The sequence below is a fragment of the Osmia bicornis genome, chromosome 9, assembly GCF_907164935.1.
Source record: "Osmia bicornis bicornis chromosome 9, iOsmBic2.1, whole genome shotgun sequence".
NCBI lineage: Eukaryota > Metazoa > Arthropoda > Insecta > Hymenoptera > Megachilidae > Osmia > Osmia bicornis.
Genome location: NC_060224.1, coordinates 2,749,820 through 2,770,157, shown reverse-complemented (window position 1 = coordinate 2,770,157; position 20,338 = coordinate 2,749,820). Strand labels below are relative to the sequence as shown.

Below are 20,338 nucleotides of genomic sequence, written 5' to 3'. Positions count from 1 at the left end.
CCGATGACTGAACACCTTTGACGATCAATCTCGACGACAAATCGATCAAGAAAACCGGCATTCTCTCGATCGTCTCGCGTTAATTCTCTTTTGGAGAGTCTCGATACGATAAACGCGTTCTCTCTCCTCGATTCTCTCCTTTCCTTTTGCATTTTCTTCAACACGTTCGCGAAGAGCGTACGGCAATCGGCGCCTTTATTTATCATCCGTCGACGCCTGTAAACACACACCAGACTATTTCAGTTTATCCGAGCTAAGCTTGGAGATCACGACGAAGAAGACTTTCTTTTCTCTTCTTCTTTTCATCCCGTTCCTTTCATTGTGAAAGTCACGGTGAATCATTTGCTTGCCGGACAAACTCAGTCGGGACGTTTCGCAATAAGCTGCTTTTCATTTGGTCGAAGCTTTTTGCCTGGCGACAGGAACGAGCAAGGAATTCATCGAGAGAGAAACAGAGCACCTCTGTTCCCTTGATGAAGTCGTTCCCGATCGTATCTCCACTCCCGGTCGCAAGCAAAACTTTCATCGTTGATTGGGACGAGTAGAGAGGTCACGATTCGATTTCTAGAGCTTTCAGACCGTCCAGATCGAAGATACATCTAGTGCTCGGATTAACACGCTCGAAGAAATCAGAAAAATAGAGACAGCAACGTCAAGGAAATTTTATAAATCGGGGAAAGGTCGCACTTTCCTATAAATACCAAGGGTCCGTCCGGAGAGTCGGCGATGCACGGTGCTTAGGCTTCGGGTTTTCAGACTTGAGACTCCCTCTTTTTATTTTGCCAAATTAGTAAAATAAAAATTTAGAAATTTAGAAATTTTTCTCTTCATCAATTGATTTCTCGTTCTATATTTATTTCTAAATCCGAAGGATTCGTCCGGAAACTCGGCGATGCACGGTGCTTAGGCTTCGGGTTTTCAAACTTGAGACTCACTCTTTTTATTTTGTCAAATTAGGAAAGTCGGAGGTTAGAAAATTAGAAATTTGTAGTTTTATATTTCTTTATAAATACGTAACAAAAGTACAAACGGTACAAACAATACCCACAACGCAATTCTAAATTCTCGCGACCAAATGAATAAGCAACGAAACAGTGTTAGAGAGCTTTTAATACCGCGATATCGTAGAAAGTGATCAAATTTTCACAAGCGCGAACGAATGCGTTGTCAACAATAAATCGCGTTCGCCGATCGATAACGATCGTCAGATCGAACTTTCGATACGCGTACGAACGATCGATCGCGGGTCCCACGAGAGCTGCTGTAAGCGCGCACATACAAATCGGTGGCATGGCTTCCTGTATCGTATTATTTATTGAATCTATGCAGTAACGGTGCACCACGCGTCCTCGACGAGAAGCCATTGTTTACATCGGGGATCGTTGCATCCGTGCTGCACCGTATGGTGCAACTTGTAACCATCGAAACGACGTTCCACGAAATGTGTGAAACGCACGACACAGATAGAATCGCCTTGTACCAACTCTGACAGGCTATTTAATCATTTTCTAAATGTACAAGATTTCAGAAAACTTTTACTAACGTGAAGAATATTTAATTATTCAAAAATTTTATTTCGTGAAATTGATTAATAATTTAATCACTGCTCGGACAATTTGATTTTCATTTTTCTTAAAGAATCAATTGAACACCCGGATTCGATCCAACGCACGCGCGTACATGGTGGCAAAGAAAAAAAAAAAAAAGGAAAACAGATTTCACGAATGGTGGGACATATTTTCTCATCTCCAAAAAGGAATCCAACGTGTTCCCATATGGGAGCATGGTACGTACGAACCGCACGGTACACTGACTCGTCCCAAGTTGCTTATTCGGTAGCCCTGCAACAAGACACGATCGAGAGGCCAGGTTGTTTTTAGCAAACTGGTTTTTCTACCTGGGGCTTACAATTACCGGCTTCCTTTTTTGCACTGTTACCCCCACCGAATGTTTGCACCTGTCGCTTAAAAGGCATCGAGCCCATGGGGCCAACATGGCATACCTGACCGTACGGATTAGTCCTTGGACCTTCTCTGGAGGCTAAGAATATTTGGAGCAACGCGAAACGCTTGATATTTCACCAACCATTCATAGAATTCCTACGAGCCATTCATGAAATTCCGTTTTCCTCGTTGCCACGTGGCGTGCCTTTCGTCCTGGGTTAAATATAACCGGGACTTTTGGTTACAACGAAATACTTGTCATAATTGCGTGGTAAATACCAGAATAAATTGAAATTGAAATTTAGAACACCGGATATAAGATAGGATATTCATTTTTCATATTAAAATGAATTAATCCTTTGACTTAGCTATGAAAAATGATGATACAAATAAAAATGAAGAAAATTTACAAAATCTCTTGGATAGAGGAAGAAATACCGATGTAATCGTAAACAGTTCTCCAGGGAGTCGACGTAATCGGTCTCGACGACGTAGCTTCGAGAGAAGCAGCTTGACCTTACTTAACCCAAATCTCCTCGGAATCGGGCTGTTTCAGGTCGATCGGCACCGACCTGACCTTCCTTAACCCGATTCATCTAGAATACGGTAACGAACCATCACGCGAACCTGCGAGCGAAACGGAAACACGCCGGGACAAGGCCCGTTATCCGATGTATTTGAATTGAATAACGATTGCCTTTAAATTCGAATCTAGGCGACTCGCGCGACCAGAGGATGGTTCACCATCACACCGGGGGATACGTACAAGCTTACAGATAGAGAATGGAGACAACTAGCGAGCACACGTTCACGGTTACACGCCGTGTTCACCTGTCGCAGCTAGACCGGGAATCCTCATTGAGATTCTACTCGATTATTTTTTATATCCTCGCGACCCATTGTTCTCGGCATCGTAAATTATTACCACCGATCCGCGAATCGAAATACTATAATGCATTAATCACTGTCCTCGTTTAGAAGGTCGCGTCGACCTGTTCGATTCTTTGGCAGTCATTTCGAGGATCGCGTTTAGTATCTCGTTGGAAGAGGAAGAAAAATTTCATTTCATAGTTTCACCGATAAATCGTCTTTCGAAATCGAACACCGGGTCGAGGCGATACAGTTTCGTTGCGCCTTAACAAAGAGAATTTATTCGACGAAATTGCTGGTCAGCCCGGCGTTAATGAGCAGCCTGTAACCGTATGAAAATACGAGCCACGAGCTAGATTAGCCCCGGTCCGTGTAGCCGTTTACAATAGCATTTTACAACGGTCGCGATAGATCGGCGCAAAGCTGTCGGATAGCGGATTTAACGATCTGTCCGGTCGCGATCGCGAACCACTGCCACACTAATCCACATCGATATCGATCTCCGTAGATCCTGTTCTTACGCAGACGTTGCTCCAGCCATCGTGTGGCGCTCTCTTCCAATCAGAAATTAACTACAAAGAGGGATATATCTATTCGAAAGAATTCGAAAAGATTTTTTTTCTCAAAAATCTGGATAAAAAAACAGAGATCCGTTAAGTGTCGAAGTAGAACCGTGTTAATGTATCTAATGACCACCAATCGTATCTATTAATTACTCGTCTCTTACCTTCGACGGTAATAACTTTGACACATTTCAAAGGATCTACACCTCCGATAATTTTATGTTATTTTCTTTATCTATAATCTTCTGTGCTCCCTGAGTAAGTTGTAATTAGTTCACGATACCATCAGTTAATTGCTCGTCTTGACCTCTGACGGTAATAACTTCGGCATATTTCACAGGATCTATGGAATTCTCTGTTATAATTGAACTTCCGTAGTTAAATAATTTGGCAATTTTGAAAATAAAAAAAATTTTATTTAACAGATAAGACGATAATACGAAACGTTTAATTGCCAAGTCGTGTCTCAGCCGGTGCTAACTACAATAGATACACTATATGCCAGGAACTGTTCAAAGGCCAGGCGATTACAACAGAGAAAATCTTCTTCGTTCCTTTAGAATTGAACAAGAAGCGTTCGGTAAAGTGCACGAGCCATAGCGATAGAATCTTTCCAATTATCCGGCTGCAAACGCAACGCGTCCCATTCATTGGCTCGGCCAGATACAGCCTTAGATACAACGATTCTCTAGGCGTATCTGAAAGCCACTGCGAAGGCACCCAGTATTTCGACACGAACTTTATGGGCCAAGTTAGGCAAGGTACGTAACCGTTTAAACCGCGTATAACCTGTCCACCGAATCGCTTCTAATCTCCGAAATTATCCGTTTCTCGGGACGGTAACCTGGCGATGTTTAGTCGCGAGGATCGATCCTTTGGTAGATACACAGGGAAGAGGTTCTCGAACCGTTGTACCCGGTCAAAGTAAAGTGCAACTCTCGATGCAAGCCGGAATCGAAGAGATAAAACGAGCTAGGGAAGCATTGAATATCCCCGGGTTTCGATCGAGTCGAAAGGGTGGTCGAATAGCGGATATCGTATGCCTTTTCAATCCTTTAGATATCAATGCGCGCGTTTGTGTTGGTATTATTGAAGGTATCCGTGAAACGAAGCTTTCTTCGCGATAACAAGTTGCATCCTGGTTTTTAGTATTTTCTTCTGGTTCAACAATTGTCGAGCAACTCTCTTAGAACTGGGAAGTTTGATTTGAATGAAATGTTAGGTCAATGTGCCGTGTATTTTATTTAACAATAGTTAGGCTTACTTTGAAAGTAAATGAAAAGAAAAGAAAAGTAGAAGTAATCATTTCTAAAAATATAAAAGGATCATTGATAGCAGCTGATGCGATATTAAGCATATGTATTTGCTTCTTAATTTTCACGTGATCAAATATTTGTTATTCGAGTCACATCACGTTCTTTGATGTTTTCAGACGGTTGCGCAGTTTTCTTAATTACTGATTTTATTAACAAATCCCGTTTACTCAGCTGCGTGCCGTTTTAATTGCAAATAAATGTCTGGTTTTTAAAGAAATCTGAGTCGCCATGAGATCAAGTAAAAAGGATTTTAATTTTAATTTGGACCGGGGTGGATTCTTAATCTTTCGCGTTATTCGTTGAATAATATTCTAATAAGGTGGTCAGTTTCGATTCACCTCGTTATAAGCCTACCTTTGTGGTCCATCGACGGCCATTTTGAAACCACGACCCTCTTCTCCCTGCAGAAGCCGATCGCCGCCTAACCGCGAGGAGGTCGTCGCGGTTTCTCTTCGTGATTTCTGCAATAACAAAACGCGAGACTGTTTTCCAGTCGCAGTGTACTTTCTTCTCGAGACGTCGGCCTCCGTAAATACCACTTCCGGGGAGCCAAAGAATCAGCTAGGCATCTGATTATTTTCATATCCCAAATTTACATACGAGACCTCCCACGCGTTCCATCAGAACGGTAATCGATTATCCAATCGAACGCGTTAAGAGACTAATTGCCCGAGTTGTACGTCGAGGAAAAAGCGCGGAATTCCGAATAAAAGCGATCGGATCGTTTGGCACGTGGTAATGCTGAAACGGGAGGGCCTTTTTGTATCCTCCGGTCGTGGTACGCGAGAGGAACACCGTCCGCTTCGCGATCGTGATGTCAATCACCAATGAAGACAGTTACCGAGCCCGACTGTCACTGGAACGATCTCGCAGTGACAGCAGCACGCGCCTTAAGGCTCGTATTCAACGAGAAGGAAGAACGCACCGAGCAATAAATTCTACCCCTCGGATGCTTCTCGCATGTTTCTTGTAACCCGGCTTTAACCGATGTAAATGCCTCGATCGATCGAGGTAGAACTTAATTGATCTTCCTCCTCTATTTCTATCCTCCTCTTTGATCGATCGATCATTAATCATCGATTGTTCCGTGAATAATCGCGAACACGATGCCGTCGGAACGATCTCGTACGGTTGATTAGATGCTTCGCGGTCTAAAGTGCGATTTAATTGATTCTCAGGATAGCTATTTAAAGGAAGATTTGTTTCTCTTTTTTCTAACGCTGATGTTTTATGGTGATCGAGTGTGATATTTTAATGCATTGGTAAATGGATGTGTTTGATTAGAGGTATTCGATGATATATCTTAATTAACACGTTCAGCGCTTCGGTCTGTTACGAGGCACTTTATGATAGCAGTTATCGAGGATACGATTCGTTTTAATTTTAATTTATCATTTGACATTATTGAAAATTATATTCTCCCTTTTTTTTCGATTAAACGTTCGATTTCTATATTCTGCTATCAGAAGTTGATCGGACGTCTAAGCGGTAGTGTCATCCACTCGATAAGCCGTACGCGTTAGATAGAGAGAGGATGATTTTCTTTACCGGCTTCTTTCTCGGTTCCCTTGTACGGTACCTGGCGGGTCTTTGGCCGTGTGCCGGGACGCGAGATAAATGATGTGAACGCACTCTTAACGCTCATTTGCATCGAAGAAGGATACCACCAACCGCCAGCGCACCATCACTCTGTCCTCTACCATACGAATGATTTATTCCGACTTTAATCCTTGGCGACGTTGAAATCTCGGATGCCGATGCTCTCCGACCGATACGTTGACAGCCGGCCCAGGCTAATGATATTTATGAAAGTCAACTCAATTTTCTCGCAAAACGTCTGATGTAACCGCGGAAGCGAAAGTCTCGTTTCGCCCTCTAACATTTCACCCTGGTCTGTGAGAAAATAAAAATAGATGAAAAAAGAAATGAAAAGAGAAAAAAAGAATGAATTTCTCTCTGAACGAACAACAATACGACAAGGCGAAAGCCAGAATCGAAATCACGGTGTCCCGGTGGTATTATAGAGTCGGTCGAATCTCGATGGTCTGTCGTGTGTGCACACCGTAACCCGCCCAGCTTCCGAGACTTCACGGGTCTCTCTTTGGTGCACGATCGATCGCGGTAGGTGTTCCAACCAAGTATAATAATAACCGGCTAACAAGGGCAACAGAGTTCAGGTAGGCACTCGAGAATCACGTAGGAAGTCGAGCAACAGGAACGGGTAGGTGGCTGTTGCCTGGGTCCTGACCTCGTCCTGCCACGATTAATATTTCCATCGTGCATTGTTCCTCGTCACGTAAATCTACCCGTTCAGATAAGCCGTTTGGAAACCGTTTATAAGCTCGATTTGTATCACTCGGTACCATCTTGTTCAGAGGGAAGTTACTCTCGAAAATTTCATCCGTCTCTCGGTGATTCGTTCTTCTTCACCTTCTGATTATTAGTTAAAAAAATAAATGAAATTCTCGCCGAGATAATCGGAACGGGGACGCAGGTCAAGTCGATCCGTTACGATGATTTATCGGATTATTAAAGGTAACCGGAAACGCGATCGTTAAATTCAGTGCGTGGATCGGTTGAGCGGTACCGAGTAATTATCAATTACCCAGGACCCACCCACGACAAGCGACCGTGATCAACGTTGCCCCGGGGCCACGTACGCAATGTTTTCCCTCCATCGGAGATTTATTTCGAGACCCAAGAACAATGCGAGAATTGGGGAAGTGTGTCATGAGAGGTTGTCCCGCACTCCTGCTGCTCGATCCTCGACGGAACACACCTGGACACACGCTGCGTCCATCGGACACGTCGCTGTCCTGAGATCACGAGAATGATGATCATGTGCGAAAGATAGAGGAATCGCGTCGTAACAGCTGAAATCCAGAAGTCAATGACTTTCACTTGGAATTTTATTTGCATTTTTTAATTTGCAATGCTGCATTTTGAAACGTCTGAATTCTGTCATAATTTCATGACAGAAAAGTATCACAAAATGGCACTTATTGTATATCAAATTTAAGCTGAAAGTTCAAAGAAAATCACTATATAAAAGTTTCATTGATATTATTAATACAAAATGTAACTTTGAAATTATTTGAATACTTTCGAGGGATGCTGTACGTCTTCGACTTCCTTGTCAAATTATTTATGTTTGTCGAATCGATGATCGATGCGTGATACGTATCTGTATCTACAATGATATACGAGTTCGTCGTGTTATCGTTACATAATTGTTACGGCATTGTTTCGTGCGAACGGTGAAATGGCGAGGTTCAAACGTAGATATCTCCAAGGATTTAGATCGCGATTTTCAGTCCGACTTGTAGCAAATCATTCCTGTACAGCGATGAGATGTTACGTGTCATTGGGACAAATGATTTATTAATAGATCGGTAAATCGTGCGGTTAAAGATCGAAAGTGAGAAATAAAAAAAAGACAATGATGGTGATAAAGAAAGGGAAACTTTATTTCTGGCAAATAACCCGTTGAAAGGATCGTTAGGTTCAGGAGTTACGATCATCCCGGGATTTTTGTCAATTATCATACCGCATTCTTTTATCCGCTCCGGATCATTTCCAAACTTTAGGGGAACATAATTCCAGCATTTTTACAACTTTCACGATATCGCGAAAATAGCTTTTATCGTTTTCACGAAAGGGAAACAAAGGCTGCTGGTATGGTTCGTTGAATTTTAAAAAATCGCATTGTTACAAGACTTTTAAAATAGTAGACTCTTAAAAGTCGCGAATCTTAAAAATCTACGTCTAATTTCAGCCTGAATCTTAAAATTCTATTTCCACGTAATGGAAACTGTAAATTCCGCTTCATTCATTCCGCAGCAGACACTGCTACGCTTCCAGGTTACTATAAATTCCAACGAACCAAAATACACGGTCGAAGCATGATGAATCGAGATCGAGAAATCCGTCGAATTTCGCGGGAAGATGGCGTGGAACGCTTTCGAGGGATCAGTCGATCTACGCGATTCATCGCGAAATAAACTGCGCGAACGTCAAAGCGAGTTCTCGATATCGTTTTAAACGGTCTCGTTCTCCGTCCAAAAATAACGATGCCCACAGTTGAGAACAAAGAGAAAACGATCGAGGAAGAATCATTTTTCATTGGGTCGAGCTTCGGCCTGTTAAAGGACTTTGCGCGTTAATTAATTCCCTTACGACCTCTTTACGATCAGATAATTAACCCATTTTTCAAATCCATAAACCTTCTTCGAACCTCTTAGCATTCTGATTATATAAAATAACGATCGATGAAATGGAAAAAAATTTGGATGCACTTTTAAAAAAAACCCTTCTTCCATCATTAAATATTACTAAATTTTAACTACGTTTTTCTAAGAAATTCTATAGAAAAGCTACACAGGTCTTGTGTACACAGCAGTAAATAAAGGTTGGTGGATCATAAACGAAATCGTTCGACGGGTGCAAGAAGATAGGATGCACTGGGCGTACGTTGAATTCGCTTCGAATCGTGGACATAGCACGGCAAGAAATTAGTCTCGGTTTTTGCTCGCCCGTTGAAGGAACTTTTTTCAGATACGTGGCTCGCTTCCTGACAGCTGATACGAGGCCTTTTTGTCCGGGGCAGGATGACTCGGCTGCGGCAATCAATATACACATTAGTCTCAGTTAATGACAGTCCACGGGGAAAGTTTCCATTTGAACAGTACCCGCTAAGTGGCGAGACATATCTGAAGCCTTTTGCGTCTCGATAGATCCTTAGATTTTCATACTTTCTAGGTGTACGTAAAGTGGTCAGCCGTGGACGCGCTGAAAATCGTGAGAATATCGGGGACGAAAAGGGACCGATATGTACCTTTTTCATTTTGTAACAGTGCCTGACCGTTAACGGGACGAAAGGAGGCAGCAAGGTACGAAATCGATTCAGGTGGGCGAAAAGCACGCGCTTCGACGCCCACGCGATCCCACGGGATAAGGAACGATCTAAGGGGACAAGTTATGTCCCGTGGTGTACGTGGCGCGGATAACGATCTGTAGCCATTCCCGTTACCAGATACCGATATTGTCCGCTAATAATGTGCCCGTCGATTACAGGATCGCGCTTCCTTCGTTTCTGCCGACTAAATCGTCGCTTCGGCTCGGTAAACGCTCCTGAACTTTGCCATTACGCTCTTTAACCCTCTTCGTTACGTTACGGTAATATTGAATCGAAAATGCGCGACCGGTATACTTGGAACGACGGTATTTATTTTCTTTTCTCTTTTATTCGATCATCGCCGGTATTCGCGTTGTTTATGAAACCATCAGTTTCGTCAGTAAAATGTCAGTTGCACGATTCTCTTCCAGGAATCGTTATGATTTGTTACGATATTTTTGTCGAGTTTGCTGATACAAAAGGAATTCACTTTAACACCACCCGTATACCTTTCGTAACTCTTTTCGTTACGTGCGTATGATGCACGTTGCACAATCACGATGCACTTCGCGGGCACACGCAATTCCGCGCTCGATCACGAATACAATTGAACGATGAATATTTATAAATTATTATAGATATCTTTTACTTTACCTGTATCTATCGAAATAAATTGAATTTAGGCCTTTTTTTAGCACTGGTTATTGATTATGAATGGTTCCCTGGGACCATTATTCGAATGTCTAATGAAACTTCTAAAAAATTGATTTTAAGGTCGTTTCAATATCCTCGTTTCCATATCGATCACAGAAAGTTTGATTCTTCTATCAGAATATGACAGACGTCCTCGAACCCCATGGCCCATTCGCGCCAATTATGGTGACCAGATCGATTTAGCAGATCGATGGGTTCACGGTCGCGTTCACCTTCGTTGAGACTAATGCGGCTAGACCTTCCTACACACCGATCTACCGATGATCACGATCCCGTCGATCCTGTTCCCTGCTAATAATTACCTGTACCCGTCTGTCGGTGCCAGGTCAATGGGAAACCATTGGAACGACCACGAGAATCGACAGCTTCCGTGGGTCGTTAAACCTGAAACATTCTGGCTCCTGGATTTTTACTACTTTATTGAGAATAGCATCGCGAGAGCCTTATTCTATTTCGTTACTTCCTGTATCGAGTCGGAAGTGGTAGGCACAAGGTTAAGGAGGAGGTCATTAGTTGGACAAGGGTAATGGGTTTCTAATTATTAGGTTAAATTAAGGTGTATCAAAGCTGGATCAATTATTACCCTTTTTAAATATTTTGAAATTTTTGTTCAATATTATTTTTAATTTAATTTTTCTTTTTGTTATGATTTCAGGAGAATGGCTGTCTCTACTCTCACATAAGATGGGGCGAGGCTTTTGTAATCGTTTACAGCGTGACGTGTAAACGAAGTTTTCAGGAAGCTCGCGGTTTATTGAAGCAACTTGCGGATCTACGTTTGCCATCCTACTTTACAGCCCTGTTGCTTGGCAATAAGAGAGATCTGGATCATGCTCGGTGAGTGCATATTAACACATTATCCAGCGGTTATAAATAAAATAGATACGCGCTACCGCCTTGTAATTAACAATAATTAAGGATTAAAAGATGTAACCATTCTTTTCAATTTCTTCTTAATTGAAGTACATCTAACTTTCCTTATATGTGAATTTGTAATTATCAAAAGATTATTAATTGGTTTTCCTTTAACAGTCGATATTGTCAAATAGCCTATTAATAGGTTTGCGATAAAGTGTTAATTAAAAAATGATAATTAGATACGATTAGAAAAATTCTAATTCTCGAATGTGTTAAACGAACGATAACAATCAGACTTTATGAATCATCCAATATCAACCATCGTAATCACAGTATCGGGTATCAATCGAAACAAATGACGAGTGATGGGCAAATCTTTTTCGTGTCAATTCACGATCCCATCGGTGTCGATCGCTTCATTACGAAACCGTTAAGCATAACAAATACAGTACAACGGTGCGCACAGGTGTGTCCGTTCGCGGCTGACCCGTTTCTTCCTCGGCCCTCGGCACACTTTTCACCGCTTTGATTGTCATCTAATTGCTGACCCTTGTTTACCACGCCGGCAGAGAATCCGTGGTATCGTTGGTCAGCGAGGATACTTCGAAATCGCTGAGTTCACACAGGTGTGCCCGTACCTCGATTCCTCTTCTCCTTTCTCATCCTTAATCACTCTTGGTTCAATCACGAAAGAATCATTTTCGAGAACCAGCTTTAACCCTTTTAGTGCCAATCAATTCCATATAAATTATTTGTGCTAGTAATAGTAAGTAAATTTTGCTGAAATATAAAATGAATTATAGTAAAATAAAACAACAATAAAAGAAGATCTATTACTACATATTAGCTAGGCAATAATTTTTTTTCTCAAATCTTATTAAATTACATCAAATTGGTTCGATATTCTTCTCTTAGGCGAAATTCTTTCGGTCGTCACTGAAAGGGTTGAAATATTAAAAATCCAAAGGCTTCGCTATGGGTACACTAAACCTCTACCCAGAAAGTTTTGCTCCGAAAGAATAGAATGTCGAAGCAATGACCGCGGGTTCACCCTTTCGGAAGACGAGGGGCTAAAATCGGTCGGCGACGAGGTCGCCGGCCAAGTCGGCCAGAGCGTCGGGCGTAAACAGATCAGCCGGAGTCGAGGAGATCGCGTGAACGGTTTCTAGGTGAGCGACCACTCGACCACTACCGGGTGTCGTGCTCGAAATGGTCTCCGGTGTCCGAGTGTGGTCGGTGTGGCGCCTCGTTTCGCGTTTCACGCCATTGATCCAACGGCGATCATCTCGTCCGCGCGCGAACGTTCGCGATGAGAGAGCAGGTGACAGGAAAAAACGGCTTGCACACCTAGCAGAGACGGTAGCGCGCGAATCGCGTGGCGCACGCGAAATCTCGCCTTCGTCTAGGAAACGTTCCCCGAAGATCCTGTTACCTGGGCACGAGCCATCGGGAAAGTGATCCGTATTGATGGACATTCGATATTTCGACTCCTTTTTAAAAAATTCGGAATTTTTATTCTCGAGACGGTGGTCCTTTTATTATTTATAACAAAATTAAATAATTTGTGACGATTTGGTGTTTCATTGATAATTAATATTCCGAGTGGATGAAAATAATTATTGATCCAGATGTAGTCCAAGTTTTACGCAATCCACCGCAATGGTACAGTGCATCACAGTCGTTGCGTGATTCGGACAGGAGAGAAAGCTAGGAAATCGTGCGAACCAGTCGAACATATTTTTTTTCATCGACCGTTTCCGATAAAGATTGGCCGCTTATTAACCTTGTCAGGATACGCCATTTCTGAATAATAACCGATAGCTAATGGGCATGAATTCCGGGTCGATAAGAGCTCCGACACCCACCTAAGACACTTGTTGCTAAACGTTGTCCAAGACTTGCTGAACTGTTAAATTACATTTGGAATTGATTTATATTGTTGTTCGGCGAGCGGAGATTGTCCTGGACCGTTTAGATTATTAGATTAGAGCGTTGGAGAAAATTTAATTGAATTAATTATCAAACCGGGGTGGCTGACTTGGAAATCACTTAAGATTCTAATTAGGATAATTAGAAATAGATGAAACTTTCAATTAAATGGTATTAGGTACTGTTATATATTAATACTGATTGTATAGTGTAATATTTATGGCACTTTTAATCCTGTTTCTCTGAATAATTTTAATTTATTGATTGAATTTTGTTTCCCTTCTCTCGGAACTTTTAATGACTCACCTAAGAGGACGAGTAAACGTTCCGAGGAGACTTTTCATCCTCGAAATCCATTGGAAAGAACCCCCGTTCTCGTTTCATATGCAAATTGCTCGTCTTTTGTGTCCTTTCAGTGGTCGATGTCTGGTAGTGAACAGTGTGAATCGTAGCGTTTGCGTGTTTTGCGTGAAAGAAACGGGAGAAAGCTGGCAAACGGTAGTCCTTATCGTTGCTACCCTGCGATAACCTTTCATTTCCAGTTCCTCAATGCTCCCTTAAAAACGATCACTCGCAAGATTGATGGATCGCTGAACGCCGTTCGATCGTGGCAAAATAGAAAATCACTGGTTATTCTGCTATCTTGAAGCAGCCATTCGAACGGTGAAACGCCATGTATATATCGCAGGTGTTGTAATTTAAATGATGAAAATACGGTGAGAAACGCGTTGAAGAAATTTCTACTCGGATCGTGGAAAATTTCATTTAGAAATGGAAACTTAGATAGCGGTAGCCTTCGGCAATCTCGTGTTATTAAAATTTAATTATCAACGAGATTTTCTCTAATCAACCGCATCGAATTACCAGTTTTCATATTGTAATTACTATAGCACGGTGAATCGAGATGGAAATTCGATAGGATTGAAATAACTCCTCATTGTAAAGTGAAATTTTAAATAGTCGAAGAAATTGAAATTGACACGAATAAGCTCGGTTATAAGCGAGCAGAAATGCCAGTGACACGTAGGTGAACCGGATATCGATATCCCTTCTAGGCTCCAGCCCTGAAACAGGAATTTCCTGGGCGATCCCTGTAGGAATGCGGATCGTCGTTAGCGAAGACACGTTTCCCATTTTTTACCCGCTACCTCGTGTTCCTATATTCATTTACCGAGAACCTCTGCATACCTCGGAGATTTCGATAAATTATCAATTCAACGCTTTGCTCTATTTCCATCTGTCCTATCGTAGGTTAATTATTTCCCATTAATTTGAAGGTAATTTCGAAAGCTTGCTAATATGAAACCTCTGCTTCCTGAAGATCCTCAACATCCCCCCTAAATATTCTACATTAGATAAATCATAGATCTCTCTTATGGAGATCAAGAAACCATAACCGCGGACTGAAACTCCTTCTTTCCCGGTATCAGAAACATTGTTCACCTACATATCAACCGGAGACTCTTGTTCCTCCATTTGCACGAGACACGTGCTTTCTACTTGGCGCCAGGCGAACGATCGGCCGTCGCAATTCCAGCTGTCGCTCAAACGACCAGAAAGAAACGTCAACTCTGTCCAGAAAAAAAGAAACAAGGATGGAGGAAAAATGAGCGAAGCTCGGTAAGAAATCGCGTACACGATCGAGGCGGAACGGAGTTGATTCACGATCGCGCGTTAAATCCCCGATGTTTCCTCGATTCGCCTGACCGGCTGAACGCAATTCCCGGCTACGACTAATTAAATTTACGTCGAACCGCGGCTGTTTTTCAAAGATCGGTGGGAAGCGCCGGTCGATCGAGGCGGGTCGGTTGTGTTTCGTGGAGCAAGAGGCCGGCTACGGTCTAACCAGTAGCCGGCACGACCGTCTTAATGGAGTTCATAAAGATTAGAAGGAAGGCTGGTTGCCGATGCTGCTCCAGGGCCGGTGAAACCACTCTCCCGAGGAACGAGTTATCGCCGCTTTAGAATACATCCGAGCCGGCGTCCGGCCGCGAATATCGTCCATCGATAAACTTATCGCGAGATATCAGCTGGCGAATCCCTCGCAGCTCACACGCTCTAACCGCTCCGCGAGCAAACTGGTTCACCGATGGATCGCGCTGGAAAGCGCGGCAAAACGAACGGCAAAGCTAAACCCAGCTTCATTTTCCTACCTTGGTTCACTGATCGAAATACAGTAGGTGCTCGCTAATTCCCTGCCTAGATACACCGGGCACAATATTAATTTTCATGATTTGCAAAATGCAGCCTGTGTAAATTAAAATTGAAATTACAATTTTTATTATTAATGCATTAGAATGACTAAGGAATAGTTACATTTAAAAATTGACGCAATTATCGAAAAAATCATAGGTGAAGGGGTCAATAAGTCCTGAACTTATAGAAATGTTTAATCCAAAAAATTCCCTGAATAAATAAAAAATAATGTTGAAATTTTTCATAAACTTTTCTATCACTTACTAAATGTCCGGTATATGGTTCCTTCATCTCAGATATTTGCGTTTAGGAACACTTATCGTAGTCAGGTGGATTTTAGGAAAATCTGAAACTCGTTAATCTCGGTACCAGGTAGCGATGCCGATGGAAAATGGAAGATTTTCTCCTATAAATCACGGTTAGGCCAGAAACATTTCGACCTTGCTGCGTGACAAGGTACCTGCTCGTAAAGCAACGGATCGCCAGGTATAAAATAAAAGTGGACAGATTAACGGCCGTGAACGGTGGTGTCTGCTCGCGTGTGCATGCATACGAGACTCGTGCGAGCGATTAGACGTGTGCACGGCCCTCCCACACGCCAGTCCATTGCTTTCTTCTTTCCTTCATCCTCGAACATCCTTCCTATCTCTCTCTGTATTCGATGTTTCGAGAGTATCGTGTGTTCCCGCGAATTTAATTGCCTCCATAAATATCGCGGCTCTTCTTCCCTTTTCTCCATCCGGATGGAGCACCGCTTCGCTCTGCTTGAAATACGGCCGATGATCTTCCTTTTCACCCCTTCTCATTCTCCCGGGTGATCAGGAATCAATAAACGATGGTATTATTAAAAAAGATTATTTATTAAATGATTTTTTGAAAATTAGAATTTTGCTATTTTTAGAAAAGTTAATTTCCTATTTTACCATTGTTAATTTCCCATAAATCCTTGCAAAGAATTTTATTTACTCGTTGCACCATCTTCACAACATCGAAAAATAAATAAAAATGAAATTGAAAAGTGAAGGTGTGTAACGAGTAATCAGATCATCGTGGGTATACGTGCCGTTGTTAAGGAACGCGTTAAACAATTATAAATAAGATGCCAGGTTGGCGAAATTCCAGTGACTCGACGTTTCTTTTCCTCTTTCCTTTATGGCCGCGTTCAATCACCTCCCTCTGCTTCCGTTCGAGCGGAACGCTGTTTGCCAAGAAGTCGTGACCCGTCCACTCGCTTCGATCCTCCTCGCGGACCTTGACAGCTTCCGTTGATCCACCGAGCAGCTCTTTTTCTCCCTGTCCGGAAATTTACGGGCACCGTGTGTTGCGAAAGAAACGTCACCTTCTCGCGATTCGTCTCGCATCGCGATCATTCTCCTCCGCTCTACCCTGTGGTTAAAAAAAATTCTTTCTTGTCTTTCACGATACACATTCCTGTCTACCGACGTGGCTGATTTCGAGCCTTCTAAATTTACACCACAACTCAAAATTTAGAATTTAATAATATTTATCCTGCAAGGGTTGGAATAAAAATAATTCAAATAAAAATGATTAGAATTTTCCTAAAATGGGACTGAATCTTCTGTTTCAGAGAGGTGTGCGTGGACGAGGGTCAGCAACTATCCCTGGCCCACGGATGTCAATTCTACGAGGTCAGCGCCGCGGAGAGTCCCGCGGGGGCGGCGTTGGCGTTCCAGGCGTTGCTCAGGGAAGCAAGATCGGTTCAGCTGCTTCGAGCACTACCGATCCGCCGGAAGTTGGGCGTCCACTCGGTATCCAGGGTATTGGGTACGATTTTCGGGAAGAACACGACGAAAGATCGGAAAAAGAGGCCTTCGTTGAGCATATGACGCCTCCTCTGCGCCCTCCTCCTCGGAGGTCGTGACGAACCAGGCAGGAGAACCGACGTGGTGGTTCTCAGTAGTAACGTGTACGTGAACCGCTGACAAGAATCGGGAACAAGATCTTTTCTCGCTATTTGATGAGCAACCTTGAAGGATTAGTCCTTCGGTTCTGAAGAAGAGGCTTGCAGTCAGGTAAAAGAAAAAATTTAAAAAAAAAAACAAGAGAAGGAAAAAAAAACATACGAAGTGTGAAACTTCAAAGGACTCGTCGCGTCCTCTGTCCAGTTAATAACTGGATCGTAGTAAAATGGGGAGGGTGCAGGATTCGTGCACGTTTCACGCAGGATCTTCCCCCCCGGTTCGTAACGATCGATCTCGAACGGCGATCGTTTCGCTGGGAAATTGGCCTGGCATTCGCGTGAGATCCTCGCGTAGAGACGTCGTTTCACGCGGCATCCGGCAGCAGGGACACTCGTGAGAAATACAGTGGATGGATCGGGCAACCGGGCCGTGTGAAAGACTGCCGGCGACCGTGGAAACGACGAATGGCTCGTGAAATCGAAATGGAAACGGAGTGTATTGCTGAACGAGATAAGCCTCCCTCCCTCTCGATCCTCCCTATCCTCGTTTCTCTTCATAACCGCGCTTATTTGTCCCGTGTTTCTTTTTCTACCCCTTGCGTTAGAGTGATCGCCTGTCCAGGCTGAATCCATCCTCGGCTCCGGCCTCGAGCCGTCGAACGATTAGCTGGTATAGCCGGTGGAAGAGATATACCGTGGCAGCAGTTTATTTACGATCGATACTATATTCTTTCCTCCGACTATACCCGAGTGCGGCGACTATGCTGTTCCTGAACGATCTTAATATCGTAGCTTTAAGCGTCTCCTGCTGTGATCTTGGGAAGCGGTGTTAATTATTAATATTGAAAAATTGAATTTTTGGATTGGAAATATCGTTTCTCAGACCACTGCGAAATGGAAGGATCGTGTTGATCGCTTTTCTAAAGGAAAAGCGACTAATTTTGACGATTCTGAGCTCGTTTCTTCATCGCGGAACCGGAAACGAGCTCTGAGCGCGGGGACTGGCGTCGCCTTTGAAAAATAGCCCGAAAGTCTTTCAAATTTCGCAGCCTCCGTGGAATATGGAGCGTTCGTTAACGCGCCTTTATTTTTTTTTTTTCTCGATCGTGTTCGATCGAAACGAGGGAATCGTTCAATGGAGAATCGTATTCGAGAGTCGCGAAACGACGAGAATTGATTCTTGACAAGTCATTCGATCGTTTCATAAATCATTGTGGAACTGTTGACAAATCGATTGTGAAAACAACGTCAACAGGTTGACCCACAAATAAATGATTATTTATGTGATAATAGAGTAAACAGTTTTGAATTTCGCGTAATGTTTGTGAAGTTTGTTTCGTGAAACATAGCAGGGATTTATCAAACGATTCAATGGATATGGAATCGAAATATTTCATACAATTTTAGAAAATTACTATTTCTTTAATTAAGAAATCTGATTAGAAAACCTTTCAACTTCGAAACTTTAGATATTTTTCGATTCTGTATTTTTGGTAAAAATCTCAGCCTCGTCTGAATTGCTCCCTTTCGTCGTTTCCGGCTGCCAAGATCCCCAGATGAAAATTGACACGAGACGCGAGTTTCCGTTCTCGACATCGAAACTTCCGAGTTCCGTGTGGAAAATCGATTCGACGACCTTAATGTTCCTACTGAAAGTAGCCTAAGTGTACATAGCGCACGTATTGCCGGTTAGAGCAAACGAAGAAGAATCGTAAAGTCGGTCGATATACAATATAGAAGTTAAGTAAACAGGAAGGAGGGAGGTTGCAGTCTTCGAGTGAATTTATCGTCACATAAATCACCAATCGAACCGTTCAGTCGATAAACGTGTATTTATGCATCGAGGGCTGAGGTTGGAACATTATCAAAGCACAGATCAATAATATTTTCAATTTTTTCAAATTTTCAATCTCATTTAGACTGCTTGGATGATCCTTGTCATTAATTTACCAAATATTTATTGACAACGATTTTCATCAATTTTTTTCTAAATTCATCTTCTTCCAAATTTGGTCCACCCTTTGCCCATCGAGGTGTAAATGAACCTTAAGACCTGATCCACATTATAATCCACTCGTGATCCACTTTAGCTTCGATCAAATACGATTTTGTTTAACCGAGATTATATCGTTGAATCAGATCACGTGCGATCTAAATTAAATGCAATAATATTTGATCAAATTTATAGAAAATCGCAAGTAGATTGTGGATTAGGATTAGAAGGTATGAATTCAACCTCCTATCGTCGCGATTTTTCTCAACGCGACGAGACAATAATTGACCAGGTTGGAGCATTTTCTTTTTTTTTTGTAAAAAGATGATCGTTTCTTTGTTTCTTTTTTTTTTACTACGGTTAAATGAACACGTCGAGTTTAAGTATCTTAAGCGTAAATCGTGTAATTTTCAGTGCCTTTCGTGTACGAGACGTTCATCTGAAAGCTCGCAGGCTCACCTTTTCTCCTCGCTCTTTCATCTGGTTCATCATTTTTTTTTATTTTTCTTTTTTTTTTTTTATTTTTGTACCCGTGTTCGCTGGATAAGAGAAAGGATAAATATTTGCGCAACATCGACGACGATAAATTGAAAAAGTTCGTAAAAATTGTTCGCATGGTAAATATTGTTGTTCAGGGATGGAAAAGGTTTAGCTTGCGAGCCACGTGTTGACGAGGGATGAAAGTATATATGTGCTTCCAGAGCGTGCCTAAAAAAAATACCGATACATTCCAGAACGATGTGCGAATATCGAGGAGAATCTAACGGGCGTGAATGTGTGCATTCTGATGGGTGTAATTCTGTCTTTTTTTTTGTTTTTTTTTTCTCTCTCTCTCTCTGGTGGATTCTGGCCGATATCGATCGCTGTATTTTAAGTGCTAGTCACTTGTTATCGTACATTGAGAAAGAATAAAATTCTTTTGTTAAATTTCAGACGATTTGATGATCCTGATATGATCCATTCTTCCAACGTCATTTCCCTATGCTGTCCAGAGAGTGTGCCTTCGTCCTTTTTATTTAAACCTGAAGACCTTTTTCTAATATAAAGTGCGATATCTGCTTCTTTAGAAGATACATGGTCCGCTAGCTGAAAGAAGATTCTTCTCTACTGTAAGTAATAATTATTCTAAATTAAAGAAAAT

The 20,338-nt window shown here is 42.2% G+C and overlaps 1 protein-coding gene across 3 annotated transcripts in view; it reads left to right on the top strand.

Moving 5' to 3' along the window:
* Window positions 1–20,124, top strand: part of LOC114872133 (ras-related and estrogen-regulated growth inhibitor-like) — a 41,795-nt gene extending 21,671 nt beyond the window's left edge. For all 3 annotated transcript variants that reach the window (XM_029178980.2, XM_029178984.2, XM_029178982.2), the window contains 2 exons: window positions 10,956–11,137; window positions 16,872–20,124. In XM_029178980.2, coding sequence (XP_029034813.1) covers window positions 10,956–11,137; window positions 16,872–17,130 — 441 coding nt within the window. In that variant the 3' untranslated portion in view covers window positions 17,131–20,124. The remainder of the gene's footprint in view (window positions 1–10,955; window positions 11,138–16,871) is intronic.
* The last annotated feature ends 214 nt before the right edge of the window (window positions 20,125–20,338 follow it).